This window comes from Myripristis murdjan, chromosome 6 (assembly GCF_902150065.1).
Source record: "Myripristis murdjan chromosome 6, fMyrMur1.1, whole genome shotgun sequence".
NCBI classification, from domain to species: Eukaryota; Metazoa; Chordata; class Actinopteri; order Holocentriformes; family Holocentridae; genus Myripristis; species Myripristis murdjan.
The window spans coordinates 21,105,331-21,132,873 of NC_043985.1; the positions used below are offsets into that span (position 1 = coordinate 21,105,331).

At 43.8% G+C, this 27,543-nt stretch overlaps 1 protein-coding gene across 1 annotated transcript; it reads left to right on the forward strand.

Annotated features, from left to right (window-relative positions):
* On the forward strand, positions 1 to 27,543 carry otogl (otogelin-like). Its single transcript, XM_030053976.1, has 58 exons — positions 1 to 73; positions 378 to 420; positions 748 to 793; positions 1,048 to 1,126; positions 1,260 to 1,352; positions 2,773 to 2,927; positions 3,190 to 3,311; positions 3,618 to 3,823; positions 4,482 to 4,606; positions 5,047 to 5,153; positions 5,338 to 5,444; positions 5,996 to 6,121; positions 6,224 to 6,332; positions 6,426 to 6,472; positions 6,605 to 6,750; positions 6,942 to 7,068; positions 7,226 to 7,403; positions 7,477 to 7,601; positions 7,884 to 8,093; positions 8,636 to 8,804; positions 8,959 to 9,033; positions 9,239 to 9,282; positions 9,487 to 9,652; positions 10,129 to 10,236; positions 10,455 to 10,593; positions 12,388 to 12,522; positions 12,650 to 12,796; positions 13,432 to 13,551; positions 13,875 to 13,991; positions 14,777 to 14,933; positions 15,164 to 15,190; positions 15,718 to 15,897; positions 15,983 to 16,261; positions 16,358 to 16,475; positions 16,568 to 16,647; positions 17,075 to 18,042; positions 19,462 to 19,639; positions 19,865 to 20,007; positions 20,098 to 20,121; positions 20,253 to 20,345; positions 20,452 to 20,641; positions 20,948 to 21,165; positions 21,267 to 21,408; positions 21,534 to 21,719; positions 21,875 to 22,087; positions 22,423 to 22,527; positions 22,654 to 22,761; positions 22,906 to 23,007; positions 23,094 to 23,198; positions 23,374 to 23,414; positions 23,496 to 23,559; positions 23,879 to 24,057; positions 24,213 to 24,317; positions 24,462 to 24,581; positions 25,391 to 25,436; positions 26,265 to 26,336; positions 27,079 to 27,158; positions 27,343 to 27,543. Exons 1-58 carry the CDS (start codon positions 1 to 3, stop codon positions 27,541 to 27,543), a joined length of 7,968 nt encoding a protein of 2,655 aa, XP_029909836.1.

Here is a 27,543-nt window from a genome sequence, read left to right on the forward strand (position 1 = left end):
ATGAACGTAAAGTGGACTGTGAAACGATTTCTTCTTATGTCGTTTTCAGTCTCCCACTTGCTGATACTTGAGGGTGAGTCTGACAACTCTATCATCCAATATAAATCCAAAAATATTGTACACAAATGTCACAGCAAAGTATAAAAAGTGTGAAATAATGTATAGGAATGTTGTGATGCCATAGGAGGTAAAGATGCCTGTAATCTTGTGACAAGGCCACTATAAACTCAGTACGAAACACTTTTAACATGACCCTTGGATAGTGTGTGTAACTGATTTTGTACCTCAGAAATTATAATCAACTTAATTTGGGCAAATAACTTAACTGTTTGATAATGATTTTCCTGTGCAATATATATTTTTATTTTTATGTTTAGGAGCTCACAGCCAGCTTTCAGAGGCAGAGGGAAGACTACAGAGGTAACTAAATGGAAGAAGGGGAATTAGTGACAGTCAAATATCAATATCATGAGCAAATTTTTTTAATTTTAACATCTGTTAAAAACACTACGTGTTGTAGTGGTCATTCTATGATTTATAGGCTTAGAGTATTTGCACTTGCTGCTCCTGTCACTAGTGTGCGTGTGGATGTGTGTGTGTGAATGTGTGTGTACATGCACTTGGAGGTGTGCGTGTGAGGGTTCAGAAAAGAGGGGTTTGGAGTTTAAATTCGAGTGGTGTAAAGTGCACTTAAGTCTCCCCTCTGACTGTTCCTTCCCACTAATGTGCATGTTTGTGTGTGTGCAGAAGGGCTAATGCACTTCGGAGGAAACGGGATCTCCTCGGGGAGGAGGTTGGTACACTACACCTAAGAGAACCAGAGGAGGTCAGGGCACCCACATGCGCACAACACCCTAACCGGCACAAAGCTGTCTTTGTAGAGAGTGACACACACTCACTAAAAATGTACTTTCTCTCAGACACACTGATGCAACTTTTAACTTAAAGGGACATGTACACCGAAAGTACAGTACAGTACAGCGTGACTGATAAATCTAAGTATATGTTGCAGGATGTACTCTAAGTGTTTATTCATCGTTTTCCAAGACATACAGGCCACTTCTGTCCGAGGGCGCTCTCTCACGCAGCGTCCTACACAACTACACAGCCAGAGACGCCTCTTCAGGTAAACACACACATACATACACACACATATTACTCATGAACTGATCACAAATGGACACACATAACCTTAACACTATCGTTATCCAGTAAAGTTGGGGTAAATGAGTTTGACTTTTTGTGTGTGTCTTTCCCAGAATATTGTGGCTGCCTCAATGGCGGCTGGTGTCAGGAGGGAGGTGTGTGTGACTGTGCTCAGTTCCAGGCATTGGGCGACCGCTGCCAGATCAGTGAGTAACACACACACATGTTCACAGACATACGCGGACACGGGGGCATATCTGCCGTTGGTGTCAGCTCTGATTTTCTCTGATATGTCATATGGAGGGGAGTCTCATCCACAGTGATGAAGTCAAAGAAGCCTTGTGGTTGAATGACAAACTCCATTCCTGCTATGTAACAGATCAGCTTGTTACCAAGCTTGCAACTATTTAATAATGCATTATACAATAAGACCCTTAGTGATATTGGAATGTGGTGAATGTGAAGCTATTTGTGTGTGTGTGTGTGTGTGTGTGTGTGTGTGTGTGTATGTGTGTGTGTGCATGTGTGTGCACACGCACATGTATGCACATTTATATCGACGGTATTAGGCAGAATCGGACTCTCCAATCATTCAACAAACATTAATTACCTGAATACACTCCAGCATTAATAATCAGATTTCCCCCATATCTCTCTCTCGCTCTCTTGCTCCCTCCCTTGCTCTGTCCCTTTCTCTCTGTCCCTCTCTCTGTCTCTCTCTCTTATTTATACTTAGTCATAGTGAAACTAAAAAATCAAAAAGTAAGTGAAACTAACAAGTCAAAGAATTGCATAAAAAAGGGCCAAGAGCACACAATTTCTTGAGGCAAAGAATGCCAGACATACTGTCAAGGTCACTCGCCGCAGTAGATGTCAAGTCAAGAGAGAAGTTTGTTTCTTACAAGTTTGGAAGATCAGGGTGAAAAATCTCCTTGCTCAAAATGTGTTTTGGAATGGACTGGCATCTATTTAAGATATAATGGGTTTCAGCCTTAAGGTATCATGCTTAACCCGGAATTATCAGTTACCATCATGATGACAAGTAGCTCACTGGTCATTACAAAGATTTTGTTGACACTTCATCTGTAATCAGAAGAAGATGTGGTTTACTATTTATCCCTGTTCCTCTCTGTATGGTTTTGTGGTATGTGTCAGACAGTGTCTGAGCTTAAGGATAGCACTTTTAGTACTTAAAAATAAGCTTACAAAGTACCTTACGCAGGCAGAAAAGTGCAGTCAGTTAAATCCAAACCATAAAAATGTGTTTTGAGTTATGATTTAAAAATAGTGACAGATTCAACAACATCTGACAGTGGAAGGCAGATTCCAGTTGATGACATTACAGTCGTCTAAACACAACATTTCAAAGGCATGCATGTGCATGCAGTGTAATGAAAGGACAAAAATTGACTAATTTAGGTGACAACCCTTTGGCCTGTTTGGGTAAAAAAAAATTAATTTTTAATTTTTTTTTTGGTGTGACAGAATCAAAGGACGGTTGAATTTCTGTTAGGGTTAGGGTTAGGGTTAGGGTTAGTCCTTGAATAGCAGTCCTTGAATGTGCCTGTAAACAGTATTGATGTCCTGTAACATAATGTTTTAGGGTATTGCCTGTGTGCTTCTCAGTACCTAACCAGGGCCAGGATAGAGACGGGATCTGCAGGTCGTGGGGTCAGCACCACTATGAAACATTTGATGGAATCTACTTCTACTTCTCTGGAACCTGCTCGTACATTTTGGCCCAAGACTGCAACTCAGCCACGCCACAGTACACAGTGTGGGTAAGAGCACGGAGATCGGAAACACACTACCCATTTGTAATAAGTTTTAGATAAAGGCAGTCACAGTTAGTAGAGTCATTGTGGTGAGTCAGAATAGACACCAGATAAGTTTCGGTGGCTGTATGTGGCAATCCCTTTACCAGAATGGTGATTTGGTATGTTTTGGAATGCTAGTTCAAGTTACCCACCACTGGCTAATCCTTGTTAATGAATTTCTGTGCCTTTATCTCTATGACTCTTTCACCCTCACTTCTTCTCCCAGGTCCACAACAGCAGGGTTTGTGAGGGGAGTGTGTATTCGTGCCCACGAGCCCTCAGCCTGTTCTTCCCGAACGAGGAGGAGATCCACATCTCGGGGTATCAGGTCCACCAGGGCGGTCGTAGGTGTGTGTTTTGGGACGAAAGAGGGAGGAAAAGACAGATATGGGTTTTTGAGATTGATGATACATCTTGCAGCGAAACTGAGGAAACAATAGTAAAAATACCTTAAAATATTAACACGCTACCACATCAGCCCCCACACACGTATACACACACACACACACACACACACACAAGAATGACCGAAAGCAATAGGGCTCTTTTTTTGCAGATCATTCCCTTAAATGACTATACGGTGTGTGTGTGTGTGTGTGTGTGTGTGTGTGTGTGTATGTGAATGTGCCTCTTTGTGTCTGTATATAATGTCAGGCTAAGTCTGCCACAGACTGTAGGCGGTGTGTTTATTGAGCGGTTGGCTGATTACCTCCTGGTGAAGAGTGTGTTTGGCTTCTCTCTGGCCTGGGACGGAGGCTCGGGTGTCTACCTGAAGATGAGCGAGGAGCACCAGGGTGCCCCCTGTGGCCTGTGTGGGAACTTCAACCACCTGGCCAGCGATGACCTCACCACTGCTCGTGGTAAGACCGGCCCAACCGGCCCCTTGTCCTCTTATCCCCTCTATCAGCACCCACCCACCACAATTATTATTATTATACACTCAACACTGTATTGGGCCAATTATAGCAATGGAGTGCCTCAGGTTGGGGGGCAAGACTGATAGACTGTGTTTGTCTGGCTGGAAGGAGCAAGAATTCTTACTCGGATGACCAGTAATCTGAACTGCACAATGTCCAATAGAGTGGGGATGAGCTCAGAGAAAGAGAATACACAACGGCTGGAACAACTCTGGTTTTAGAGCTGCAGTGAACTGGTTTACATAACTGCAGATGAAAACGAGCCCAAATGGTTGAATCTGGCACATTTATGAATATGTATTAATGTGCCATGTGCCTTTTTAAAGAAATAAACTTCTGAATTTGTAAACATGTTGCTTTCACAAACACCCAGTTTTTGGCTTCTTCTTGTTGGTTGACTTTTTATCGGGCTAGTTTTTGTCAAACTGTTGAGAATCAGGGCACTATTGAGAATCAGGAAATGTATTTGTTTGTGCATCAGCATTCATGTTTGGACTGCATATTAATGTATTTTCATGCTGTGTATGTGCATTTTTTTTTTTTACTTGTGTGTGTGTGTATGTGTTGGGTGTGTGTTTTGTGTGTTGAATTGGTGTTTTAGGCATTCATACAGACGAGCCTGCAGTGTTTGGTAACAGTTGGGCGGTGGACCTGCCACATGAACGCGCCTGTCCCTCAGTAGACCTGGACTTCAGTGGGCCGTGCCAGTCTGAGTCAGACATGGATGTAAGAAACATGGCAACACGATTTTTGCCGTTTCGCCTTCTACTCTGAGTTCAACTATTGAAGCTCAGAGAAAAAAAACAAGCTTCTCAATTTTCAGCTTCCCAGTCAGCGAATCAAATCCTGAGATCTGTTTTGCACTTCTGCCAACCACTCATAATGTTAGTCATGCTGACTGTTGTTTCCATGTTGTCTAATAATAGACTATACATGAATTAATAAAGACTGGATGACTGTATCATGCTAAAAGTCATACTGTAGGGACAGATAGCATCACAGGCTATTTTTAACTCATCTCCATTGTCCAGAATGACTCATGTGTTCTTGTGACAGAAACAGTGTTTGTGTTCCTCTATGCTGTAGCTCTGGTAGTTTTTTTTTTTTTTTTTTTTTTTTTCCTTTTATTCTTGACATTTTTAATGGGTGTGTGTGTGTGTGTTCAGGATGCTATAGAGAAGTGCAGTGCACTCCTCTTCTTCCCATTTCTGTCCTGTCATGAAAACATTGACCCAAACCCCTTTGTGGCCAGCTGTGTCTCCGACCTGTGTGTGTAAGTCAAAACTCCTGTTAGTGTCAGTGTTGGAGTGTTACATTTGTGTCTTCTGTCTTCTGCCAGTGTTGTTATTGCTGTAGTTGGGAGCCCAGTTACACACACTCCACAGAATAATAAATAGTGGCTGCACGGCTAGAGGCAAAGTCCCCAAAAACCCTGCTCAGTCATTGTTTTGTTTCAGGTCTGATGATGAGGAAACATTTTGTCGAGCCCTGGTTGAGTACACCCGAGCCTGCTCACATGTTGGTTACCCAGTGCGAGAGTGGAGGGACAGCTTCCCCTCCTGTAGTAAGCAACTAAAACATTTCCTAGACTTATGTTTAAATTAAGAAAATTGCAGTCAGGTATTAATAGAGACATTCAACAGCATAAGCATACAAAAGTACATTTACACAGCATATAAAACATATTGTCTCAACAACAAACATATTGTCTGTTAACAATGGGAACCACATTTGTAACATACCTTTGATTAAGTGTGCATTTAAATGCTTTTGAGAGAACATCATTTCTTAATTCATTTTCTGATTTTTCTATATACTGCATATTGAGCACATTTTCTAATAGTGCTGTGCTGGTAGATGTTTTGACATATATTTGTGTAAGTGTAAATGGTGTATTCGTATACAGACATTAACCAGCAACAAAAGATTAAGTTAAATGTCTCTGTAGAAGTTTAATTTGATTGTGAAGATATTCCTTTTGAATTCAGTATTTTAGTTCACAGAAGATATAAATGAATCAAGTTAAACAGGCAAAATCAGTGTTGGACTACTGTCATTTCATGCCGGTATAATCTGTCTTTAGTGTTAAACACAGGTATTTCTCTCTATATGTAGATGATGGCTGCGAGGACAGTTTTGTCTATAGAGACTGCATCAGTTGCTGTCCACCCACCTGTACATTTGAGAAAGAGTGTCTGGGAACCAATCTGCACTGCCTGGATGGCTGCTATTGTCCTGATGGTATTTAAAAAGACAAGCATGCAGTCCTCATAATTTCTGTCAACTGTATTTAGTCTGTTGAACTCCAAGTAAGCTTTCCTTCTCCGATCCTCTTTCCCATAGGCCTTATCTTGCAGAATGGAACATGTATTGCTGCTTCTCAGTGTCCATGTGTGTACCACGGGACATCGTATGTACAGGGGCACGTGCTCGAGCAGGGATGCAGTGTTTGGTTAGTGTGTATCTGCATTTCACAGTGAGCATACAGCGCAATTGATGTCTGTTTGTGCTGTTAACCCAGTATGTGGTGCTCTTTTAATTTTAGTGTGTGCATGGGGGGAGTGTGGAACTGCACTGAGAATAACTGCACAGGTGAGTTCACCCTTTCCTGTTCAGATCAAGTAGTTCCAGGAGGGAAGTTTCTAGAATCATTAGGACATCTCTCACGCTCTTTCTCTATTGTATGAATAACTTTCCCTCTCTTCTTTGTGTTTCCTTCCCTAGTGGAGTGCTCTGTTGTAGGAGATGTTTTTGTGACGACATTTGATGGTAGGATGTTCCTCCAGCCAGGGGCGTGTCAGTACGTCCTGGCGAAGAGCCGCACCAGCAGCAGATTCACCATCACACTGCAGTATACCACCTGTGCAGAGGTAGTGTGCACACTTGTGTCTACACACACACAAACACACACACACACACACACACCGCAGTACACCAACTGTGCACACATTGCTTGTACCCAAGTATATTCCTATACGCTCACATATACACTCACACACACACTGCGGCATTCCATATAAAGAGATAACCTTCCTATTTTGTCTGACTTGTGTGTCTCCAGCAGCAGGTGTGTATCCAGTCAGTGACGGTGGTGTTGGACGAGGATGTGAGCCGCCAGGTCACTTTGACCCGAGAGGGGGAGGTGCTTATCGGGGTCAACCCAGCACCTGTCCTGCCCTATTTCGACGGTAGGGATCACAAAAGCCTCAGATATCACCATAACTTTATATTCTATGCAGAAACTCAAGGTGATAGCATCAAAAGAAATGTACTCTCTCAGGACTGACATCTCTTATACTGTTGTTTCAAGTGTAGTCATGAGTTATGTTGTGTTCTGGGTAACAGATGCTGTGGAGGTACGGAAGTTGACCTCTGTATTCACACAACTAAAGGCAGGGCTTGGTTTGCGGCTGCATTATGATGGCCAAGGGGGGCGGGTCTATCTGCAGCTGGACAGCCAATGGCGTGGACTGACGCTTGGCCTATGTGGAACCTTCAATGGAAACCTGCGAGATGACTTCCTGTAAGAAAATATTTCACACTTAACAGTAAATGTTGGAACTTGCACTATGTAATTGTGTTTTTTGTTTGTGTAGGTCTCCAGCAGGTATGATAGAGGGTACTCCTCAGCTCCATGCCAATGCTTGGAAGGTGTCGTCAGCTTGTGTGGCTCCAGTCAACCTGCCCATCATAGACCCATGTGAGATGAACCAGCACAATGGTATGTTCTTGTTTGTATTTTGTCTGGTACTGGTAAGACATTTGCTGGGATACACAGAATTTGCCACAGTCTGGTATGAATCCCACAGCTCCCTTAAGGAGGATAAACTGCTTGAGACTGAGCAGCAGAACTCTGACAGACGGCACTGTATATAGTAACATCTTTATTATTCATTACTGGACTGTAAGATATGCTGGTTTTTGGTTCTCGACTAATTCAGACCAGAACTGCACAGAACTGTATAGATACAATCTGTTAAACCCTGTTATGTGTGTGTGCCAGTATTCTATGCGTCTCTGTGTGAGGTGCTTTTGGGGAATTTGTTTGCTCCATGCCATGACTACGTCAGCCCGACCGTCTACCAGCAGCAGTGTCGCCACCAGGCCTGTCGCTGCGGGAACAGCTGTCTGTGCACCGCACTGGCTCACTATGCTTACCTTTGCGCCAGACATGGGGTCAACATTAACTTCAGATCGCACATCTCTGAGTGTGGTGAGTCTCCCATTCTTCTTTACATCTTGTTTTTATAATCGTTAGTAATGTTTCCTGTGGTTCACACTGTGTTGTGTTATAAATATTGCTGAAAGGACCTGAAATGGATGCTCAAAATGGCCATGAATTGGAACTGGGCCTGGAACTGGAGTTGTGACATCAAGTGAAAACTAAGGAAATTAATCTAACCCCAGCAGCTCCATAATATGCCCATGGAGCTGCTGGGTGAAAATCTAGTAACTCCAGTTTGGGTGCTTTTATGTTTTAACTTCAACTGACGAATCACATGCAGTTTAGAAGATCCCGTAACACTTTTCTAAACCAGTTTGACACACTCAAAAAATGCATGGCCACCAAGAAATAGTGTGTTTTTCTCTTAATTCCTGAAAAGCTGGAATTTACCAAAAAAAAAAAAAAAAGATATAAAGTATTCACCTAATAGCAGTAGCATGCATGTGGGCAGACTCAGTGGCGACATAGGTATGATAAAGTGTCTGTTACTTTGTGTGGGTGTGTGGGTGTGTGGCTGTGTGTGTGTACAGGGATGGTGTGTCTGGGAGGCATGCTGTACCACTCCTGTGTGTCGTCCTGTGGCCGGTCGTGTCGTGCTCTCTCCAGCACGGAGACGTGCGACTCTGATGACTGTGCTGAGGGATGTGGCTGCATGGAGGGCAGTTACTATGACGATGTGCGCCAGCGCTGCGTGCAGCTGTAAGGCTTCATCACTTTGTATATCATCATAATGATGGTCATCAGTTGCCATCTGGTAGAAACCCTCACACACAGACACACACAGAAACACATCCACACACAGATCATCATCATCAGTAAATCTCATTAATTAAAATAATAAGTGTATCCTCAGGTCTCAGTGTCATTGTTACTCCATGGGTGGTGTGTCGCAGCCAGGGGAGGTGACCTTCAGTGCTTCTGGCCCCTGGTACGTCACAGTTGGCCTTGACCGAGTCCGACAGCCTGAAAATTTATTCTGCTTGCTCTCGGTTTTGCACACAGTGTTACATCCTCTAATAGGCTTACATTTTCAAGTGAGACGTGGAGAACTTTAAGTAACCTTGTGTTTGATAATGTTGGTTCCTTTCCCGTGAACTCACCCCATTTCTCTCCCTTCCTGTCTGCTCCATCAGTCTCTGCCAAAATGGGAAGATGGAGTGTATGCCAGAAGAAAGAGGTAACTCCCTCCACCCTTCCTTCAGTTCCTGCGCTTTTTCTCGTTCCAGCGCCTAAGAGTCGTGTCAGACTGTTTTCCCCTTTTGCTGAAATCAAGAACTTTATGTCTGATGTTGGAACTTGTTTCTCATGGCTGGCTATTGTGGCTGATGTTTATTGGGGACTGATATGTGTGCGTGTGTGTGTGTACATGTGTGTGTTGCAGAGCCAGATAGCATAGATGAGGGGGAGTGCCCTGAGGGGAAGGTGTACCACAGCTGCACTGAGCAGAGAGGAGGTTTGGCCTGTCAGCCGACTTGCCATAACCTGATGTTGAACCTCACCTGCCCACCCAACACACCGTGCATCCCTGGCTGTGTCTGCCCTCCTGGGTAATACAAGTACTCGCTTCCTTCTAAAATGATTGCTGGGTCAGATTTTAAACTGTTATTTATCCGTGGAAGAGTGACTGACCATGTGCTGTGTGCTGCCCAGTACAACCACAGTCTTCTGTTGTTGGCCAAAAGATTTTCATCTTAAAGTCATTTTGTTTTTCAGCCTTAATATCTTGTTTAAAAATCTTTTTATTAGACTGAATACTAAATGAGACTTTTGTAGGGTGTAGCGTTGGGGCTGAGTGCTTTCCTATTTGGCAACTTGGCAGTAATTGTTGAGGGAGGGGAGAGCATTTTATACTCTCTCTCTCTGAAACTATATCGTGCCAGTATGTCCAGGATTTTGACTTCTGGTCACTAACATGCTTTTCTAACTTGTAGATTACACTCACAGTATAGGGACAAGTTGTTTATATCCAAACGCTGTCTACATTTTAGGTGCATATTGCTTGATATACCTTTTTTCTGTGAAGGTTGGTGCTGCACCGTGGGGAGTGTTACTATCCAGACAACTGTCCTTGTGCCTGGTTGGGCCTTGAGTATCTGCCGGGAGAAACTGTGGACAGTCCATGTTACAAATGGTATAGCCCCCATACTGTGCTCCGTAATGTTTTTTTTTCCCTTGGACACTAAAAATCCCTGACATTCAGATATAATCACATTATACATAATGCAGTTTCTTACTGTGTTTAGCGTGTATCACATTGCTGAATTTGTACAGCATGATTCTGTATTTTCCTCCCTTCTCTATTGTTTTTGTCCACTTTTCTTATGGGCATCCACATCTCCGTCTCTCTAGTGTGTGTCACCGTGGCTATTTTAACTGCAGCTATTTACCGTGTCCAGCTGTGTGCACAATCTACAGCGACAGACACTACCACACGTTTGATGGTCTGGAGTATGACTACCACTCTGACTGCCAGGTCTACCTGCTCAAAGTGAGTGAAGGCTGTGTGTGAGTGTCTGAGAGTGCCTGTGTGTCCTAGGGATAGCCAGATATATCTGCAGACTGTCTGTATCAGCTTCTGTCTGTATCTGTAAAGCAGTGTGTCACCTAATACAGATGTAAAATTAGATTAAGATTAAACTAAAGACGGTCTTTTGTTTAAGTAACTATTATCTGAAGACAGTCCAGTTTCAGAAGTTTATCCTGTTTTGCTCCTGCATTTGTATTACAGTTATTACAAAATACATACCAGTATCAGCCATCATGGGTGTAAAGATACTGGATATCGGTATCAGACTCTAAAAAACTTTTTGTTGCAGTCCCTGACTTTGCCTCTGCAGACGACAAAGGTATGGATTCAGTTGGGACACCGAAATGCTAGGCAGATGGTGTCAGAGTGCAGGTGCTAGAGTGTGTCAGAGGAGTGTGTGTGAGACGTGGTATGTGTTTAAGGGCAAAGGAGGAGCATCCTGGATGTTTTCCTGCCAAAACTGATTGGGATCTGGGAAAGCATATCCAAGAAGCTCACTTTCTAATCTTGGAAGAAAGAGTTCAGTTTTAATTAGAGCAGATTGAGGTGTGTGTGTGTGTGTGTGTGTGTGTGTGTGTGTGTGTGTGTGTGTGTGTGTGTGTGTGTGTGTGTGTGTGTGTGTGTGAGTGAGTGCCTAGGTAATGCTAGCAGACGTGCAAAGCTGTAGCGGCACAAAGGGGCCAGTGTTCACTACAAACCCCAGGGCTCCTGCGCTCCCAGGGATATAGAATTAGAATTAGCAGAACAGAAATTCCAATTCAGGACCGAACCGCCTGCCAGCCACCATGCAGACCTCCAAAGAATGAGGAAGCAGGTCACGGCTGTATCTTAATCGCTTAGAATTGCTTCCTCCACTTGTCACCTCTTATTCATCTGCATTGACACTGTTTAACTGAAGAGGGAGAATCAGATTCCCACTTCAAATCCGCCATGTGGCGTTCGCCTTTTCTTACACGTTATCAGTTTCTGTGTAACATCTGTTGAGCCCGAGAAGAGATGGCTAGCAGGCAGCTATGGACCCTTCAAATAAACAAAAATGAAACTGTGATTTGAGAAGGTGAAGGATACCACTGCAGTATTGATATGTAGATCACACTGTTTGTAACTACCACTATTAAATTGTGTGGAGTCATTTTTCGGTTAATATAGCCCCAAACGCTGAAACTCCCACCCAGCTGATCTGACAGCTGATGACTCGCTCACTGCTTTAAAAAACAATCTGAAACCGTGCGTGTTCATTAAGGTTTTGAACAAAATTTCATTTGGCCTACTTGAAAATATTTGGTAACACTTTACAATAAGAGTACAACAATTAACGTTAGTTAATGCCGTAATGGTTAATTAACTGTTAGTTAATGATTATTATGGCATTTACTAATGTTAATAATATCTACAATAACCCCTAAATAACATATAAATTAATACCTTAGCATGAACAGCATTAATACATGATTCTTAGACACATTAGTTAATGGTTAGTTAACTGTTACTTAATGTTTATTACCTGTTGCTTAATGTTTATTACGGCACTAACTAACGTTAATTGTTGTACTCTTATTGTAAAGTGTTAACAAATATTCTTCTCTGGTTTATGTTTTTATTCTCTTCACTTGATTTTAACATTGTAAAACCACTTTGTGGTTTTGAAAATTACTGTACAGATAGAGGTTATTATCACAGTATTACGTGTAACCATGAGTAATTAATGTGAATATAACTCTGTATCAATATGTAACTCTTGTTTCCTCTCTGCAGAGTATTGGAGAAACCGAGGTGTCCATTGTTGCCCAAAACAAGGACTGCTATGAGAGTGGCATTGTGTGTATGAAAATCCTGGTTATTCATGTGGGGCTTACCAAGATCTACTTCACAGACAACTCTGGCAACCCTGTATGCACCAGACACACACACACTCTCTCTCTGTCTTTCTCTCTGTCCATCTGGCTATTCGTGTATGTCACTTTAGAAATTGAGTGATTCTTGCTATGAAACATCTAATTTGTTTGTTCTGCCTCAGAGCCCGTCCAGTGTTGTGGGTCGAGGGTCAGAGTTTGAGCTGTGGAAGGCAGGCTACTACACCGTGGTCTACTTCGCCAACCAGGACCTGACCATCCTCTGGGACCGCAAGACCACTGTGCACATCAGAGCTGGACCTCAGTGGAAGGTCTGGACCCATTGCTATAAATTTAGGCTATAGGCACATAAATTTAAACTAGTAGACACAACTTCTACAGCAAGGAGGCATTGTGTTCACATCTGAGCCTTGGTTCTTTCTGTATGGAGTTTGCATGTTTGGACATGTGTTCCACTGGCTTTCCTCTCACAGTCTAAAGTAAGTATGAGTGTGTTTATGTAGTATGGCATGTTCTGCAGTATATGATGCATGTGACATAGCACTTGTTGTATATAAAAAGGTGTCACAACACCAGAATTTTGGTAATTCATATGAATACCAGGGACATCTCACAGTTCTCAGTGCTGAAATGATACCACTGCAAAAACAGGAATCTTACTGAATACACACTTCACTTCTTTAAAACTTTGCATAAACATATTGTTTGTGTTGCAAGTGTCTCGGTGTAGTAAGGTATATGATACAGTATATGAAGGCATCAAGTATGTAGTGCTTATAGTGAAATAGTAGTGTATATGACATGTAAATTTGAGACCTGCTTGCACCTGATTTGGACCGGATTTGAGTCCTGCTAAAGGACTGTGTTAATAAACCTAGCTTAACAGTGATTGAGATTATCTTCAGTTGGGCTGTTATTTTGAAAGGAAACATGCCTTTTCCTCCAGGGCCTGCTCTCTGGCCTGTGTGGAAACTTTGACAGTGTGACTGCGAACGACATGACCACCTCCAGCCACATGGAAGTCACCAACGCACAGACGTTCGGAGATAGCTGGGCCCTGGGACAGGTACCAGTCTGCTGTGTTGAAGTCAGTCATTTCCTTCATTGCATTAATGTCTGATTGCCTCGTTCCATCATTAATTCTGATTCACCCTCATTCTTCTTTCTGTCTTTTCTCTCTCTCACTCACTCTTTCATCCACGTTCTAGATCTCAGTTTCCCCCTCTAATTTCTGTGTGCTCATCTCCCTTGAGTCCAGCGTGATATTTAAGAGTAATCAGACACTCAATCACTTTCTTTGTGTATGTGTGTGTGTGTGTGTGTGTGTGTGTGTGTGTGTGTGTGTGTTTGTGTGTGTGTGTGTGTGTGTGTGTGTTACGTCTGAGTCAGTGTGAAAGTGACTATGTCGTTAAACGACCGTGTGAAGGGGACTTAGGGAGACAGCCGTATGCCAAGAGGGAGTGTGCACTTCTCTACAGTGATGTCTTTGCACCCTGTCACAATGTGGTGAGTACATACAAACTGATACGCACAAACACACACACACACACACACACACAAATTTCAGTATGGAGTGAGTCCTGTGCAGCTGTGGAAAGGTTATCTTGCTCACAACAGTGGGTAAGTGTTGGTGAATAGGTATGGGAACCGCTCCTATCTGATACCAGAGATTAAGTGCTACTCCTCAGAGATTAACACAACAACATGCCAGACATGCACAAACCGATGCACACACCAGTGCACACCCAAATGTTCTATAACAAATCTCAGCATTATCCACAGGTAATGCTACTGTTTTCAATGCAAGATTCCCTGTGTGGCCAGTAGATGGAGCCATATATACATTTAAGAGTTTGCAGGTTGCAAGCTGCCATAGACAGGATTCAGTGCACTTCCTCTTCTTCTACAATTTCTGTGCTTTTCAAATCGTCAAAAGGATACAGTAGAGGTCAACTTGCGTTTCCTTTATTGTGATGAATTGCGCTGTCAGTGTGACCCGCATTTCAGCGGCCAGTGCCAAAAGACACCAGAAGCCCAATTAGCCTTGTCTTTGGACTAACCAAGTTATTGTTGATGCGATTTGTCTGGCGTGGCTCTCATCTGATCTCTTCTGCACCAGAGGTTGACCCACATTCCTTTGTGCTCATATGTCATCATTCATTTCCAGACTGAATTATTGATAACTACTCAACCCCCCAAACAGGACCTCCCCCAGCCTCCCCCAGTGAGATTTGGCCTGGTTTACTGTGTGTGTCTGTGTGTGCGTGTCTGTGTGTGTGTGCCCTTTCCAGGTGGACGTGGCCTGGTTCTACAGGAACTGCTTAACAGACACCTGTAATTGTAACCGCGGTGGTGACTGTGAGTGTCTCTGTACCTCCATCGCCGCCTATGCTCACAAATGCTGCCAGCAGGGGGTCACAATACACTGGAGATCGCCCTCTGTCTGTCGTGAGTACACACATAGACACACACACTCATATTACATTTGTCAACTCTGTGTTGGTCTGAGAGATGTGACCCTTGCCACCCTCACCTTTGTGACCCACTTCCAACAGCATCTATCTTAACATGCAGCAAGGCACAATTTTATATAATCTAATCTCAATCTGTAATCCATAGTTTATAATATCTTGTTTCAAACATCTTTGTAACTTTTGAACTATCTTGCTCTCTTCCAGCCTACGACTGTGAATACTATAATCAAGGTATGCTTGACTGAGTGTTATCCCGAGATCAGATGATGCAGTATTTCTGTTTATGGGGATGGTCACTACACCAGATTATATATTTATAGTGACATAAATTCTTGCAATGTCTTGGCTGAGAGAATGGCCACACTGCACTTTTGACCCAACCATTCAGCCATCTTCACTTATTAACAGGATGTCTGCAGGTGATTATAGGGAGGGGGAGAAGAAATTAATAGTATAATAGTCCAGATGTCATAGGAATACCATAGTAATTGACAAAAGCCTGTGACCTGTGAGACCTATTTTTTTTTCATAAATTATGGCCATCCTGGATGACAAATGTCAATTCTTGGTTTAAAGCCACTGAACTGTAAAATTCATAATTAGGCACAACACTGGAAAATTGTTGGCGGTGACAAAATTAGGTCAGAATTTGGGTGATCTGTTCCCAGCATTAGTGTGGAGAGGCTGTTTAATATTTACAAACTGTATAAACTGCGTCAAACACCCTCACTCTCATCCTCTGTGTCACTTCCCTGTAGAGTTGGGTGACGGCCCATTCACCTTTGTCAGTGCTGTCTATAATGACACCATGTTCGGGGTGAATCGCACCAGCAGCTCACTGTTTCCCCTGGTGAGGGAGAGAGCAGGGCAGCTGCCGGCCCCAGGACTGCTGTTCAACTTCATGATCACGGCTGGCCTGCAAAAAGATCGCACATCACGTGAGCATTCAGAAGCACATAGTCGCACAGTGACACTACTGCACTCTTTGGGGTAACCTTACCCCTGTTTCACTCATATTCCTAGGTGTCCCTGTGGTGTCATTGGAGTCTGCGGAGAGACCAAACTACTTCCTGGTTGTGACGGGTCGCAGCCAGCTCCAGCTGGAGCGCTGGAGTCGAGGGGAGGAATTTAGTCGGAGAGCAACCTTTATCCAGCACCAGGGGTTGTTTCTGCCTGGTCACACTTCTTTTGAACTTGTCGGCCAACCTGGAGTCTTTCTAACGCTGACACGTACAGCAGCAAGAGCCCAGAGATATGATAACTCAGAAGGCTTCAAAACCAGCAGCAGCTTCACCTTGGAGGGTCAGAAACACATGCATGTACACATACAGTGACACGTGCTCTCATATACACACATAAATACACTGACTCATCAAGTGCTTTTCTCTCCCCTGCCAGAGAGCAGTTTCGTGATACCGTACCGTATGATGTGTGAATGGCGCTACCAGGCCTGTGCAAGCCCTTGTGTCCACACCTGCAGTGACCCAGATGCCACACGCTGCCACTTCCTACCGCCGTAAGAGACTTGGTTTTTGAAATGACTCTCAATACAACTGGAGTAATTTAATTTACATTCATATATATAAAATGTATTTGTATGTGTTACAGTGTGGAGGGCTGCTTTCCACGTTGTCCTAAGAATATGGTCCTTGATGAGGTCACCAGAAGATGTGTCTACACAGAGGACTGTGAGTACAACTCATGCTGTCTCAAAGAAAAGGGGCTGTTTACCACCCCCAAAAAAGACAGATATGATTAACACTATCCATCCAGATAGTCTTTGTGTGATTTGGCAAGGGTTCCAGTCTCCTGCAATCTTACCTGTCTCCTGGCACCCCAATGCCATTGAGCTAGATGACTACGCATTTGTGGAGCCAAAAACGTACATGTGAAAAACTCAGTTGGAATAGTTCTTTCCAAAAACAATGACATGGATAACCATCATGATCCTCTGCCCTCGATTAAGGGATAAAATCTTTGGGAACTGTGTCCTGCCAAAGAACTGTATCAGTCTAAGAGAGTTAGTACTCCTTTGGGTTACGGGAAATAGTTTGGATTTTGGGTGAATTTTACCAATAACAGCTTACAATTTATAACTGATATTCTCTGCTCCAGGTGTGTCCCTCCCTCCAACTCCGACCCCATTTGCATATGTGACACGTTCCAACAGAACTACCACACCGCCATCAACAACTAGAACCACTACGACTACAACTCGTGCACCTACTCGTAGAACTACTACCACTACTACCACCACAAGGCCTACAACTACTGTCACCACCACCACCACCACCACCACTACCACCACTACTCGCACCACTACTAGAAGGACGACTACTTCCACCACTACTGTCAGACCCACCACAGCAACCACCACCACCCGCCCTCCCACTACTACTCCCAGTACAGCGCCAGCCACGGAGCGGGTCACCTCCTTGCCATCCACCACGTCACCTCCTCCGCCCTCACCTTCCACCACACCTGTATCTACAACTCTCACTCCCTCCACCGCACCGGAGACAACGAGTACCACTCTCAGTACCACTGAAACAACACCCATCGAAACCACGGTAACCACGGTCACCGCTGCGGTGACCACAGCAACACCCACCACTGTGACCGAGGCGACCACTGTCCCCTCCACCACGTCCCCTCCTCCCTCTACTACTCTCGCTTCCACCACAACACCCACTACTCCAGCCCCCACCACGGTCACCACTTCAACGTTAACGTTAACTACGACACCACCCCCAACATCACCTACCCCCACCACAAAGCCACCCACCACCACAGTCGTCACCACCGTCACCACCCCTAGCACCACTCCTACTCACGTCCCCATCCCCGTCACCACAACCACTCCTCAGCCAGTACCAGTCGATACAACCATCACCACTGAGACCACCACACCGATGGAGACCTCGACAGTTGCCATGACAACCACAACACCCCTTCCCGAGACCACTGAGTCGACCACCACCGAGCCTGCGATCACAGAGACGAGCACAAGCCCCACCACGACTCCTACAACAGAGGAAACGTCAACCACACCTGCCTTCGTCTGGCCCACTACCCCATGCACAGTGAGTGTGTTTGTTTTAGCCAGACTTTTAGCACACTGCTGCAAAGTTCACGAACACACACATGCACACACACACCTGGGATCTACATGTCAAGAGTGGGTGTGCCGGCCCAGACACAGACTTAGACTTCCCCCAGCATTCCAGAGGAGATAACAACGGAATGTGTTGGAAGATTGGATCTGTGATCTGAGGCATTTTGGCCTTTACTATATCAGATGGGTTATTTTCTTTTATTTTGGTTGCTATTCCCTGCCCATTTGTGTGTGATTGGTCAGCGCAATATAGGATAGGACAGGACATTACGGGAAGGTGTGGGACAGGACATGCCAGGATTGGACAGAACTAAACTTTAATCATCAGCATTGGGAAATGGGGATGTTGTTACAGCAGAGGTAATAGGATACAGTGAGGAAAAATAGAATTTAAATGTAAAAAAGTTTCTAAACAATTAGGCTTGTAAAAACAAATAATTTCACTATTGGTAGGAATCAGTGATCTTATGGTTCGATTTAGTCACAATTCTTGGGTTGATCAGGATTCAGTTATTAACTGCCATTTGTGATGCTTGTGTGTTTATTTGTATAGATGAACAGAACAAGCGCCATACTCTGTTTTGTGGAATCCAAATTATCCACCATATCTCCTTTAGGTCTACGTAAATACAATTAGAATGACCTGTCGTGTTAATCCTAATGGTGAAAAGAAATGACAATAAGCAACAAATTGAAGTGGCTTTTTCAGCATTTTACATATTTTAGCAATACATATAATAAATAACTTGTATCTCAGATCAGCATTTTCTATACAGTCTATGACGAACACTGTTGGCTTTTTCCAAGGTTTGAACTTCATAATGTCTGTGTCAGTGAAGTCATGGAAATGTAAATAAAAAGATCCATTCTTGGCATCAGGGTATCAAAAATTGTTGTGGTGGGAAAAAAGATTTGTGATCTTATGCTGAATCAATTTTTCCCCCACCCATAAATTTTAACATGTTGACTGAGTGGGAAGTATGGGAGAGTAAGGATTATAGTACCTGTACAAATTTACATACAGTTGTTTCTTGAGGCTGCTAATTACAAGTTTCATTCAGCTGTAACTGCTTTCTTACATATGGATTAGTAAATATGACATATGTGCTGTATGTAAATATGTAAAAATATCAGTATATCTAAAATATTCAGTAACAAGCTATTTGAAACACATCCATATAATGGGAAAATGTAACCAAGATTTCTATTCTTTCTGTCCTGTTATAACAGTAGGGAGATATGAGATTAATTAAAGCAGATATGTTAATTTTCAGGAGTAAGCATGTCGTGCAAATGCTTCACAGGAAAATGACTACAAAAGGCCATGCATAAGTGTTGTGGCTTGTAGACATACATTGTAAAAAAAAGTGTCCTTTTTGCTTCACAGCCCCCATATTCGTACCGTATCGATGAATGTGCTGAGCTGATCTGTTTCAACGGAGACCTGCTGCTCCACAATTCCTCCCTCCACTGTCGCTACAACACCACCCAGCCCCACTGCAGTCTACTGGGCCTGCCTGTCCTCATCAACACAGACCCCTGCTGCCCACAGTGGCAATGCCCTTGTAAGTACACATGACAAATTAAAGACTCATTTTGTCTAATACTTCAATAACAGGCTAACCGAGTCATTAGAAAAAAAACATCATTTACCTGGATGAACTCAGATCTGGTGATTAATTATGCATTTTGTGTCCCTTGAATCATTTTGCTACATAATACCTAATTATGGTTGCGACCATTCAGGGTCTTTTGTAGTACAACTATGTTAAATTACTTGTTTACACCAGGTCGCTGCTCTGTGATGTCAGACCTGCGTGTCATCACATTTGATGGTAACAACGTGGCTTTGTATGACAACGGCTCCTACATCCTGGTGCACCTGCCCAGGGAGACCATTATCGGTACTGTGGAGAAATGTCCAACCAGCCAGGTACCATATAAAAGTTTAAATGGACTCTGTGCTAATCAAGCTGAATGCTATTAGACGCTGTCAGTTAAAAGTGTTACGTTTTCTTTGCAGAGTGTAAACATGATCAGACGGCCTGTGAGTACCATTCTGTTCATCTGCCTTGTTCATTAGAGAGGTTGTTATGTTTGCATCACAGGAAAAATCTTTTATAAATACATTTAATATCATTCTCTTGTGTCGGCCCCTTCTCTCATTTTCTCTGCCAGAGTCCTTCAGGTGGAACCTCTGGTCTGTGTTTTAAGAAGCTGAACATTACTACCTCCTCCTACAGAATCATTATCAACCGACTGGACCGCACGGTGACCTTCCTTGCATTTTTTAAATGACAGAAGCTCCACCTCAACTCAATTAAGTGTATTCACAAGTAAGTAATGAATCTGTTTGTGTCTGTGTGCCTGTCTCCAGGTGTCAGTGAACTACAGGTCTGCCAGGCTTCCCTTCTCCCGTCAGTCTCTTTATGTGGATGACACAGGCAGTATGTACCTGATCCATACACCTGGAGGGGTCAACATCCAGTGGTACCACAGCACTGGCATCATGGTACTGCAGTACACTGCTATCCATAATGCATCTGCACCTACCCGAGGCTTGTGTGGTGAGTGAATACACAAACACACTCATACACACTCCTGCCAGGCTCTGACTACATCAACGCCGGCTTCATTTATGTAAGTACATGCTATCAGCATCTAAAGGCGTAATGGGTAACACGGAACGTCTCTCTGATTCAAGTAATTATGTTTTTTGTCAATTTGTAATGGTGAGAGCCATTTGATTTAATTACAGAGATTCACATTCACATTATCTTACTCTGTCTTTTAGTGAAACACTGTCTATGCAGCAAGTACAGCTGCCAGTCAATGTGACATTGCCTGTGTTTGCCATATGCCTGTTTTGACAGGTTGCTGTGATGGGAACCCAGCAGATGACCTGAAGCTGCCCAATGGCACGGTGATCAGAGAGGTGGGAGACATGGGGCTGTTTCTGCAGGCCTGGAGGGTCCACACCACCGATGAGGCCGAACACACGCGCAGGGTTGGAGACAACTGCACCACCGGGGACTGCTCCACCTGCCTCTCCATGCTTCGCCAGAGAGCCTTCACACCCTGCCACAGCCATGTAGCTACAAAATGCAAAACTGCTTTGGTTTATAAGCTTGTAGCTTAGAGCAGGTATATGGTTTCTTGTCATGACTTTGGGGTTGGTTGTTTGTTTTTCAGGTGTCTCCAGAGCAGTTCTGTGACATAATGTGGGCGGGGGACCTGCATTACAAGGATCACCAGTGTGACTTCTTGGCGGCGTACGTAGCTGTCTGCTACACACACCAAGTCTGCATCAACTGGAGACGACACAATTTCTGCCGTAAGGAGACACAAGCAAAGAAATCACTGACACACTCGCACAGAACCGTGTCAGACGCGTAAACAGATGCATTCGCTGGTGTTTTTAATTTTCTCATGCATTGCTAAGTGCCTGTCATCCTGTAGCGTTGCGATGTCCCCCTGGTAAGGAGTATCAGCCATGTGTGAGCACCTGCACCAGTCGCACCTGTCAGAACAGAGAGTACTACGAGGAGACCACCTGCTCCTACATCAGGGAGGAATGCGTGTGCCGAAGTGGAACCATCCTGCATCGGGCTGACTCTGCATACTGTGTAACTGAGGATCGCTGTGGTGAGTGACGAAGGGATTAGGTGTCTATGTAGCAAAGGCCAAACTGTCAGAGAGTCTGACTTTGCTTTTTACATTATTCCTAATACTGTTGAGTGTTAGATCCTCCTACAGCTATATTGGATATCAGCATATTTACTTGGCTTTGGGTTATCTAGTGTGCACAGATAACGAGGGCAACCCTCGGGCCCCTGGTGAAGTGTGGAATGGCTCAGCCCGAGGCTGCTGTCTGTACAAGTGTATGGAGAATGGCTCCGTGGTGGCTGTTGAACCAGACTGCAGCTCTGTCCCTACCCCACTGTGTGAGAGGGAGGGAGAGTATGTACTAGATGTGCTGGAAGAAGGAGCTTGCTGCCCGAAAAAGATCTGTGGTGAGTTTACCAGTTTAATTAACTTCTTATGCATTTGAAGTGGTGAATCATTTCGTGTCAGAATGACTTACTGCCAGGTGTTCTTGCACAGCACTGTCTCCCAACACAATCCTCAAGTATCTCCTGTCCTGAAATATTTGTTCCATATCTACTTTTTCACACCCAATACAATTACACCGCAAGTACTCATTTGTCCCCTAGACCTACCAAACTAGTGTACTGAAAGGTACACTAATATGTAATATTTTATTTTCTTGAATTTCTAGGGCCTTAGCTTGCTCTTTGGATGCATTCAGTGATCATTTCTCTCCTGTTCTCTTTGCCCTGTCACCCAGAGTGCAACATGACCATCTGTGACAGCGAGGCTCCTCCCTGTGATAACGGAAACAGATTGGTGATTGGTTACAGCGCCCTGTCCTGTTGCCCGGAGTACAGATGTGGTGAGACCTATCTTACATTTTCCTGCTGTTTCCTGTGGAGTTGTCAAACATGGCATAAACTCATTGTGGTTGGCTTATTCTTTTCCATTCGCTAACATTCACTGTATTGTATTCGGTCTTCGTCAGAGTGTGACCCCATGGCCTGTCCTTCTGTCTCTGTCCCGGAGTGCAGAGAAGATCAGTTCCTAGTGGAGGTCAGAGAGGACAAATCATGCTGCTACTCTTACCTCTGTGGTAAGGTTTAACTGTCAATCACCTGTCTGTCTAAAATGAAGACTTCAATACAAGGGCAGCGCATCCATCATGACATATTTATTGGCCCTTCCATCCATTACAGCAGCAAATATTTTGGTTTGTCTTTGTTTTCTGTCTACACAGTGTGTGAGTCGTGCATTGAGCCTGTTCCAACTTGCTCACATGGAGAAATCCTGGCTGTGGATATGAATACCACCAGCAGCTGCTGTCCACGGTACCATTGTGGTAGGTGGTGTGAGGTGTGTGTGTGTGTGTGTGTGTGTGTGTATGTGTGTCTTCAAAGTCATGTTTATACTTTGTGTCATTTGCAGTGTGTGATACCAGCTTGTGTCCTGAATCATCTGTAAGCTGTGCACCTGGTCTCTCTCTGGTTCAAACTGCTGTCCCTGGACACTGCTGCCCACAGCACCACTGTGGTACATGCACACGCACATGCGCACGCACACACACACACATGCACAGTTCCCATTGGTATTAATTCCCTGTCTGTTTTGAGTGAAGTTGAGTTGGTCTCAGAAATGATTATGTATGCATGTGCGAACATAATCTTTACTCTGCTTCTCTCTTAAACTTCCTCTGCATCTCGCTCAGAATGCCAATGTGATGACAGCTCTCACCCTGTCTGTCAGGTGGTAAGTCAACAAATGATAGTTGCATCACAGTCTTTGTTTGAGGAAAACAAAAGCTAGTTAAGTCTTTTTGTTTTCTCTCAGGGGGAAGTGCTGGTGGAGATCCCAGACAGCAGCACCAGTTGTGGCTGCCCTCTGCATAAATGCCGTACGTGTAATGCATACAGAAAAATGCCCACACACACACACGCACACACACACACGGACACACACACATGCACACACCCTGCACTTGAGAACAGTGTGCTAAGAGACACAGGAGTTCTTTCCTACTCTGCGTGTTACTTCATATTTTTCATGCTCACTAGCACTTCCAAATTGCATTAAAACCTCAATAGATAGATAGATAGATAGATACTTTATTCATCCCGAAGGAAATTCACTTATATTAGTGTCATTTAGAGGATGATTACTGATCATTTGTCATATGCATTTATATGTGTATGTTTATATGTGTGTGTGTACAGAGAAAGCGGAAGTGTGTGTTTTCCAGGGGATGACGGTGCTGAGCCCAGGCCAGTCTCTGGTTCAGTACTTTGAGGGAGAGCTGTGTTACACCGTCCACTGCCTGCACCACAAAGATCCAGACACTGGATTCTACACCATGGACATTTCGTCTGTCAACTGCTCTCAGAAATGTGAACCAGTATGTATGCAACACCGTTTGGTGGAGCAGAAACACAGATGTTGAGAAGCATGCTTGTGAATGCATGTTGCTTGCATGTATATATTGTTTTTCTTCATGCATTCATCTTCCATACAATCCTATTTTTTATCCTGCTTTTCTTCTTACCTTTTCAGCACCAGGTATACGTTGCATCCACTGACCCTCAGGTGTGCTGTGGTTCCTGTAAAAACATCTCCTGCACTTTCACCAGTGAGAATGGAACCACAGAACTTTTCACTGTAAGAGAAAGCACATTCACATGCATCTGTACTCATGTATATGTACCTACTCTTATCAGTGCCTACTCTGATTGTGTGTGTATGCGGCATGCATGCTTATGTCTGTGTGTGTGTGTGTGTGTGTGTGTGTGTGTGTGTTTGTAGGCAGGCAGTTCCTGGGTGGATAACTGCACACGCTATGACTGTATGGAGACAGCAGTGGGAGCAGTGGTCCTTGGCTCTGGGGTGGTTTGCCCACCTTTCAATGACACAGAGTGTATTCAGGTCAGGACCTCTGCCTATACTGTACATTTGACTTTACATTGACAAACATTCAAAGTACCCTGCAGCCTTAGTGTGTATTTCTGTGTTTTAAAAATGCACAAATCAGATGTTCATGGGCCATATCAGTTTTTTTAGGACTTTAATGAAAGAGTCAATGTTATGAATGCTGTTTGACATTTCACATTTTAGTAAGAAATGAACTGTCCGTGCTACATGGATGAGCAGCATTTGTTTGACTATTTTTCCATGGAGCCCCAGAGGTGACATGCCAAGGCCGATAATATCATCCCCACAAGTAACTAAATTTGTGCGCAAAAGAAATGAGTTTGTTGCCTTTAGATATAACTACGCAACTTGCAGACTGCCTGGTTTCAAGTCGATTAATTACGTTGCCATAATGTATGGGATGTTGTTCCCATATATTAAATTTCATGCTGTAGACTTAGACCACGAGACCATGAAGTCTATAAGTTGCAGTAATGCAATATAGCACAAAACCACAGGATCCATAATTTGTGGTAACATGTTATATCACAAACTGATAGCTTGTGCACACAAATTGGCTATTTTTAGGAATTCAGTTTTTTTTTTCTGTTCTCATGTCACTTACAAGCTCCTTAAGCCACCATTGATGTTTTTGTTGATGTAGTAGTTGTTGCTGTTTTTTGACCAAGACTTTGAAACAGTGATCAACCAATGACCCCTCCAGAACACTTACCGGTCAATTATAGGCGATGGCCAGTCAAACAGAGCCTTTTGCGTTGTGTTTCCCATAAACGTTGTTGTCACATGCTGTGATGCTGTTACAGAGTGGTGGTGTGGTTCAGAGCTACGTGGACGGCTGCTGCAGGACATGTGAGTCACCAAAAGTCTTAGTTGCTTCTCAAAACGCTTTCAGCTGTCAATCAGAGGGGTGAGCGCCTTGTTGCCTGGCAGTGGATGGGCTTACTGGCTGAGTGGTTGGGGGTGTGGCCTGCCGTAGAGGGTGGAGCAAAAGCCTGTCGTTGGTCTAATCACTACATTTCCCAGAGTCCCTTGAGAGCCACCATAGCTCAGACACAAGTCATGAAGTTAGGAAATAACGAATGAAATCATATAAAGGATAAATGAAGAGCAGGATAAAACAAGATTGTACTCAGCAGTTAATAGTAAATTCTAACTCAATACATAACCTCCTGAACTTCTGGTTCAAGATTCTGTAGTTTTTTGTGTGTCTACTTTACAGATAGATAGGAATAAGACATTAGAAAGTTGGGTGAACTGTGCTTTTTAACTGCATCAATAAACATATAATGGTGACATTTTCTCTCTCTGTGGATTTGGCATTGCAGCCTCGCCCGCTTGCCCGCTTTAGCAGCAACCTTGCAGTTTGGCCAATCGGGGTGCTCCATGGTGAGCATTTGACCATTGAGGATGTGAGACGGTGCAGGGGTTAGAGTCTGCCCTGCTGAGCTGCTCTTTGTAGTACATCAAATAACTGACTCCACTGACTGGCTGTCCAGAGTCAAAAACAAAAAAAAAAAAAAAAAGTGAAATCTGTGTGCATGCCAGCTGCACTGATTCCATCCTCTGTGTGTTTGTGTGTGAATTTGTGAACTGTGTTTTCTAAACCAAACGTAACCTTGTGTGTGTTCTCCTGGCGTTCCTTTAACCGGACGGCTGCGGTCCTGACGATGCTCCCAGGTTCTGGAGTGGGTGTTTTACCATTTACCGTTAATCCCGTAACCCCCACTGGTAGTACTAACTGTGACACAGGTACCACCACCTTGTACTTTTCGCAATCACAATCACTCTCGCACTCACTGACTCATTCACTTTTCACTGTTCAGCTTTCTGTGCGTTTCTTTGTGTGTGTGTGTATGTGTGTGTGTGTGTGTGTGTCTGTATCACAATTCCTACTTTTCTGTTGGTTAAGCCCAAAAACATATCATAACACTTGAACTTTGCCTATCTCTCCAGCGTGTAACCTTTTATATGTGGCAGTATATGATGTTAAATCACAGTGAAGGTCTTCACCAAATATAAGTGTTAACACCAACTGTGAGGCAGAACAAGTTCCAGTGTGCAACTCAGTGGTCTACTGAAAAGAAGCTAGACACCATCTTACTGCTCTTAAGAAAAAAAAAAAAAGAAAAAAAAACATTCCAGTCCTACATGGCATTTCATTCACTAACTCTGATTGGTTAAAAAGTAAGGTCAAGTTTAGGTCAGTAGCCAATAGGACAGCCGGATCTCTGGCATGAGAACTGCGCCCCCCATCACCCAGCTGTCAATCAAAGCAAGCCCCTACTGCTGGGCAACAAAGAGCCCGGCTCAATAGGCCTTTCAGGGTGTGTGAGTGACAGGCCTCCGTGGCAAATTATGAAATGATCAAAGTGTGTGTGTTTTTGCACGTATCTCCATGTTTTCTGGTGGTATAAGCAAGGTATGGTGTGTTAATAAGCTATTTCTGAGTGTTACTGTGTGTACATCTTATTCTGTGTGAACATGTATGTAGGTAAAGAGGATGGTAAGACGTGCAAGCGGGTGGCCATCCGCACAACCATTCGAAAAGACGACTGCAGGAGCAATGCACCGGTGAGAGACAGAGAGAGAGAGAGAGAGAGAGAGAGAGAGAGAGAGTGATTTGGGGTTTAGGATGGGAAAGGATAAGAAATCAATTGCAGAAAAAAAAGATTTTCGAAAAGCCCAGTTATGAGTTATCACATATCACTGTGAAGTCTCCTCTCCCTGTTTTTACCCTCTCCCACTTCTCTTTCAGGTAACAGTGTATTCTTGTGATGGGAAATGTCCGTCTGCCACTATATTCAACTTCAACATCAACAGTCACGCCAGGTTCTGTAAGTGCTGCCGCGAGAGTGGACTGCAAACCCGCTCGATCACACTCTACTGCTCACGCAATGCCACGGTGGTGGAATACAACTTCCAAGAGCCTCTGGATTGTACGTGTCAGTGGAACTAG